Below are 6,496 nucleotides of genomic sequence, written 5' to 3'. Positions count from 1 at the left end.
AGCTAGTGGTACTCCACTGTACATGTGTATATGAATGTATGCATGTATGCGTGTAAAAAATGTCAATTCCAGTTTGATTTTAACCCATTTAGCGGACATAGTTTTTTTTGGTTTCAGCTGGTTGCAACTGTTAATGAAGCACAATTTTTATGTTTAATCTTTATGAAAGTTACATGTATCGTCGAGAACATGGTTATATGCAGAATTTTAAATTAATTAATATTATTCACCATACAAAATGTACGAGTATTGCTTTATTAAATGCAAACTTATGCGAAAATGTAAATATTTCGCAAACATGGGGTTAATGGTTTCGCGCACGTGCCAATCTGGTGCCGATTCGCAGAAATTGAATAATTTGTGTAGATGGAAGCGGCGAGGGGAAGACGAAAGCAGAACAATCGTGTATATGTATGTTTATATGTACATTTATAAATGCATACATACTTACATTCTCATTTGTTTGTCTTTTTGGATGCATGAAAAATTTGGTAGCAGTAATGAAATGAAGTTTACAAATATGTGCTTTATAAATTTAGGTTTAGTTATTAATAAATTAGATATGTAAATGACAATGTGGGGGGACAAATATGCACATGAGTAGCGGAGCTGCCACCCATCCAATGGCAACTTACACGACTTTATTAGAACATATTTGAAAACTGAATAAATATTGAAAATGTTGAAAAATTTGTTAAATAGTTTCGGCTTAGATTAGCGTGATCTTTACTAATTGCTGCGAAAATCCGACGTTTTCAGATTTCAAGTATTTTTAAAAAAAAGTTTCCAAGTCGAAAATAATTAAAAACTGAATTATTTCCATAAATATCGAAAATATGGAAAAAATTCATACAGACTTTCGACTTAGTTTTGTGAGATCTCTACAAAAAAAAGGAAAATAATTCTTTTCACAGGTTTTTTTTAGTCCAATACCAATAGTTTTTTACTTGAAAATATCACAAAAATTGGAAAATGTTATATAATATTCTCAATTTATTTTAACGTTATTTGTACAAATCACCGAAAATAAATTTATTTCCCTACAAATCTATTTACAAAAAAGGCTTACACCAAAAAAGTTTTAAAGTTGAAAATCTAACAAAATATCACAAAAATCGAAAAAATTCTATATAACATTTTCGATTTATTTTCACAATATTTGTAGAAATAACCGGAAAAGAGGATTTTTTTTTTGTCAAAAAATGTTTTCACAAAAAACGCAAACACTTATGAAAGTTTTCTATTTGCAATCATTAAAAAAATATCACAAAAATCGGAAAATGTTATATAATATTTTCGATTTAATTGCATGTTACTTGTACAAATCAACGAAAAAATTTAATTTTCTTACTAAAATAATTATTTTCACAAAATATCTAACACTTTCCAAAATATCACAAAATCATCAATATTCATATTTAATTAACAGTCCAAACGCTCTCGTGAGATTTAGCTCTGTTAATATTCTTCTTTTCTGCTTTGTATTTTGCTTTCGCTGTTAAGTATTCCAAATATTTGTCGCTCTTAAAATGCGCTTCGCCAGTTTAGTTGGCTCGAAAAATGTGGCATTCACAGTTCTTGGACCTTCTCTATAAATATACGTTCTCTGTCGAAAAATGTGGCATTCACAGTTCTTGGACCTTCTTTATAAATATACGTTCTCTGGGCTTGCCGCTCTTAAAATGCGCTTCGCCAGTTTTGTTGGTATTTGACAGTTTCCACGCTGATCCGTTCTTGGTCCTTCTCTATAAATATACGTTCTCTGGCGCCTATGGAGTGCGAGAAATGTGAGAAAAAGCAGAAGAGTAGAGCATTTTGCTACTTTTGTCAGAGCCTCCAGCGTTTGCCGATTTGTGCACATTGTGGAAAAGTGAAGTGCATGCTGAAAACTGGCGATTGTGTAGTAAAACATGCAGGAGTATATACGACGGGACTTGGCATGGTTGGAGCAATTTGTGATTTTTGTGAGGCATGGGTGTGTCATGGGCGCAAGTGCCTACAAACTCATGCCTGTACTTGTCCTCTACAAAACGCAATCTGTCTTGAGTGCGAGTGAGGTGTTTGGGAACATGGTGGTCGTATCTTCAAATGCTCGTTTTGTGATGGATTCTTATGTGAGGATGACCAATTTGAGCATCAAGCGTCGTGCCAAGTTCTCGAATCTGAAAATTTCAAGTGTCAAAGTTGCAATCGACTCGGCCAATATTCATGCTTGCGTTGCAAGACGTGCTATTGTGAGGATCATGTTCGGAGAAAGGGATTTAAATATGAAAAGAACAAAGCTATTCCATGCCCAAAATGCAACTATGACACTTCAGTAACAAAAGATTTGAGCATGTCAACAAGATCCCACAAATTTGGCAGACAGCAACAAGGTGGACCAGCAGATAGTGATGATGAATATGGCGGTTATTCGTATTATGGTGCAGGGGCCTATGGTGGCGGCTCCAGTTATGCCCAGGAGGATGAAAGTGGTGATGATGATGATGATTACGAAATTAGCGACGACGATTCTGATGAAGATGATAGTGATCAATCACAAGAGGGGCAAAATAAAGACAAATAAGGCATTAGTTTGGTTATATTTACATATTTAGCTCCCTTGGCATTTACTACCATCAAAAGAGAATGTATATACAAAGAAATAAAATGAACTAGTAGTCTTTAAAACTAATCCACAGAACACTTATGGGTCGATTACTGATTACAACCGAAGCTCAGTTGCGTTGCGAGTAGTTGAAATCGTTAATGAGGCGACTTTATTCGTATGCAGCAGTTGCCTGGTGTAAATGGCCTATGAACTAAATGCTTTCCTTCCACTTTTGATTCAACTAATCGTCTGTGAAAGTTGAATCATGTTATCCCTATATTGGCAAGTAAATTTTTGTGGTTGCAGTGGAAATTTCGATTGTTAAAATATACACCCCTATGCTGTAATCCGACGTAGATTCGATTTTGCTACGAATCGTTAAATTGGTATGCTGAAATCCGTGTTGTCGTATCTTTGTTTCGAAAATCGTAGGCCATCTTCGAAATTCGTAATGTTGGTATGCCTGAATCCGACGTAGCTGTCATTTTTATGTATTTGTCGGAAATTTTGTACGAATAGCAACTCGTGTCGGAGCGAAACAAATTGTATTAAAATATCAATAAAATAAAGTGTGGAAACGCAAAAATATTATCAAATGTTTACAAAATTATCAAGTCGACAATCACAACAAATCGCTCGCAATACGAAAAACTGGTGGAATGCATGAGCGAAAATCCAGACATTGCCCGAGGCTTTGTAAAAGTAGTTAAAAGGGGATGTGGTGGAATTTTGGGAAAGCGTTGCAAGAAGTAAAGCAGCACAATATTTAGTTGAATGGACGCCCTTAAAAAGAGGGAGCATACATTTATCATTTAAGCTAAATGGATCAGAACTGTCTCGTAGCAATCTCCTTTGTATATTAATGCAACAGTTGGCTGCAGCACGTTCTTTCTCCTGAGACAACCAACTATTTCCACGACTTATTTACACTCAAGCTTGCGTCCATAATCGACCCATAAATCTTCTTTCTGCTTAGGAGTTTTCAGATTCCTTGTACCTACAAATGAAAGGCATTGAATCCACTTACAAAGTTGAAGTAAATTGCTTATACTCACTTGCATTTTAGACATGTAAAGAACACTGTTTGTCCTTCATCAGCAGATCGCAGTTGCAACGTCGCGTAAGACATTTGCATGTGTCCACACTTCGAACATTTACGTTCAACGACTGGACCATCTGCCTCATCATCTGAATTATGTTTATTTTTCCCAAAAACCTTTTCCGGATCATAATTATTGAAATGTATTGTATATTCAACCTCCTGTGCTTCGAAAACTACAAATTAAAAGTTTATTTTGGAAATGGTTATGTTCAGAACGAATAATACGATGTACCTTTTGGTGGGAATTCTTGTCTGCAGTTATAACAAGCGACATTCCCATCTGTATTTAAAGGTGGTAAGATTGATCCACACACCAGGTTGAGAGTTGAATGTTTCCATGTTTTGTTTTGCTGGACGGACAAACAGTCCAGGCACGCACGCGAACTACAGCTGGAAAACTATCGATAGCATTATCGATAGTATCGATGGTTTTTGACTATCGAAAACATCGATGGTTTTGTGAGTACTATCGATAGTTTTTATTCATACATATATTGTTCAATAAGGCACGGTGCACATTAAAGAGATGCGATATGCGATACGATATGAAAGCGACATCGGCATGCTGAGTACGTAGGAATTGGTAGGAAGCGTTGAAAATTGTGCGCACTTGCGCGACAGCGGCACCGCTGCGATATAATATCGCATTCGTATCGCACGTGCGACACCGCTGCGATATAATATTGCATGCGTATCGCACGTGCGACACGGTTTTCTGAACGAGGTGAGACTAGCATTGCGCGGTATTTTTTGTAAAAAGCATGACCATTTCACAGGCGGAAGCATCTTCCTCAGTTTTTTAGCCGAATTTATAAAAAAACCCATGTTTATGAAACTATGCAGACAGCAAAAAACGACTGTACAACAGACATGGCTAGTTTGTCATGGAGAAATATAGCGTCTGAGGTCAAGGACACAGGTAAATGCACAAAAGAATATTTTTTTGATGGTTTATTTGCCTTTGTTTTCACATCTTTAAAAAGAAATTTAAAGAATCTAATAATTTTAAACCTATTTATTTTTGATTTTGAATAGCAAAAAAGATTTGGTGTTTGTTTATATGTTAATGATTAACTATTTTGTTTTAAATATTCAAATAATTACTAACCAGTATAATTAGAAACAATTAAGAAATAATCATGTTATTTACCAATAAAAGAAGAAATCAGATATAATGACAAATACTAAAAATTGATGTACGTATGGAGGTAATTATTTTTGATTATTCGTTATATTTTTATGTTTTTTCCTGAGTGTTATTTTATTATATGTAAGGAGTTTTTAAATTAAAGAGAGAAAGTACAAATGTGTGTGCTCTATTAAACAATGCTACAAAAAATAATGAAGTAAATATACTTGGTAAGTCATGTTATTTTTCAAGTAGGTTTTGCCGAGTGAAGTAAGAATCATGATACGAAATTTTTGTCACACCCCCACACAATCTTGATTTACGGTTAAAAAACCGGTTTTCCGCACTTATAAGCTTGTAACTCAGTTGACTATAAACCGAGTTTAGACCTTTCGAATGATATATGTATATAAACTATTAGAAAACTTAAGAGATCTTTGTGTACAGCGTGGCGATGAATAACTGTAACCCAGGTTTTTTTTTGATAAATAAAAGAGTCCTTTATAGATTTTGCGAAAAAAGTATTTTATTGTTAATTTTCCACAGATTTTACTTTAGTTGTATTAATTAGTTTTTAAATTTTAATCCTTATTTACATTTTCCAGCAGTGAAAACTTTGAAAGAAAAGTTCTTTTGGCACGTAGGTCTTCGTCAGTTAGTTTATTCCATATCTTCTGTAAGCATAGGCTAATTTTCTCCATTTTGAGTCCCTTAAACTCCTCCTTCTGTCCAACCTAAGGCCTCATACTCAAAAATCGAATAGACTCGGAACTGGTGACTAGGACGGCCATTCATTCGACCAACCTTATACAGTTTTTTTCTTTTTTGTACTTTTTTTATACAAAGCCTAAGAAAAAATACACCTGAAAAAGACTTGCGTGACAAATGAACTTTTCTCTCAAAGTTTACACTGCTGGCAAATGTAAATAAGGATTCAAATTTAAAAACTAATTATTACAACTTAAGTAAAATCTGTGGAAAATTAACAATAAAATACTTTTTTCGCAAAATCTATAAGGGACTCTTTTATTTCTCAAAAAAACCTGGGTAACAGTTATTCGTCGCCACGCTGTATTTTCTGTGTTAGTTTTTTCGTATTTTTTCCAAATTTGGCAAAGTTTTCACGCACTATTTTGTAAAGCAACTATACTACTCCTGAATTGATGCAATATTAACATTTGATATATAGTGATTTTTACTTAAAAAAATCGGGGAAATCTGACTAAGTTATTCAACCTTTCATGAGAAAAATAATATTTTTGGCTATATAACTCAAACATTTTTGCTTAACTTTTTTTTTAATTCAGCTTTCACTGATTTCTCCTTGTAGTGAACGCAATATTCTGAAATAATTTGTCATGAAAATTTGAATATCTCATTTAATTTTTAGCCGAATTTGTAAAAATAAACATCAGTTTTACTCAATATTAAACATACTTTTCTCTTAAATTTTTTAAAAGTTTATAGATCGTCGCCTGGGTCATACGTCATACGTACGTGCGTAACATACGACAATCTTTTACCCAGGCGATGAGATATAAACATAGACCCATCATTCGAAAGGTCTAAACTCGGTTGAGAAGCAACTCATTTACAACCTTATAAGGGCACAAATGTTTGTGTAGCTATCACAAAATGGTATCCCGTGTCGCATCGCGTATCGCATCGCTCTAAT

At 34.2% G+C, this 6,496-nt stretch overlaps 2 protein-coding genes across 2 annotated transcripts; one reads left to right on the top strand and one right to left on the bottom strand.

Moving 5' to 3' along the window:
* Positions 1–1,765: 1,765 nt before the first annotated feature.
* Positions 1,766–2,685, top strand: LOC118740363 (zinc finger protein 330 homolog; the record flags this gene model as incomplete). The annotated part of the gene is given in 1 exon segment (XM_036471859.1): positions 1,766–2,685. A coding segment is annotated over 1 exon segment (801 nt), but the record flags the coding sequence as incomplete, so codon positions are not given.
* Positions 2,686–3,312: 627 nt separating this feature from the next.
* LOC118740364 (DNA-directed RNA polymerase I subunit RPA12) lies at positions 3,313–4,046 on the bottom strand. The gene is given in 4 exon segments (XM_036471861.1): positions 3,313–3,587; positions 3,646–3,865; positions 3,925–4,004; positions 4,006–4,046. Coding segments are annotated over 4 exon segments (351 nt in total). The 5' UTR covers positions 4,032–4,046; the 3' UTR covers positions 3,313–3,562.
* Positions 4,047–6,496: the final 2,450 nt, after the last annotated feature.

This window comes from Rhagoletis pomonella, unplaced genomic scaffold (assembly GCF_013731165.1).
Source record: "Rhagoletis pomonella isolate Grant_MI unplaced genomic scaffold, Rhpom_1.0 Rhpom_scaffold_00006, whole genome shotgun sequence".
Lineage (NCBI taxonomy): Eukaryota > Metazoa > Arthropoda > Insecta > Diptera > Tephritidae > Rhagoletis > Rhagoletis pomonella.
Note: the sequence above shows the minus strand (reverse complement) of the source record. Positions and strands in the feature narration are given on the sequence as shown.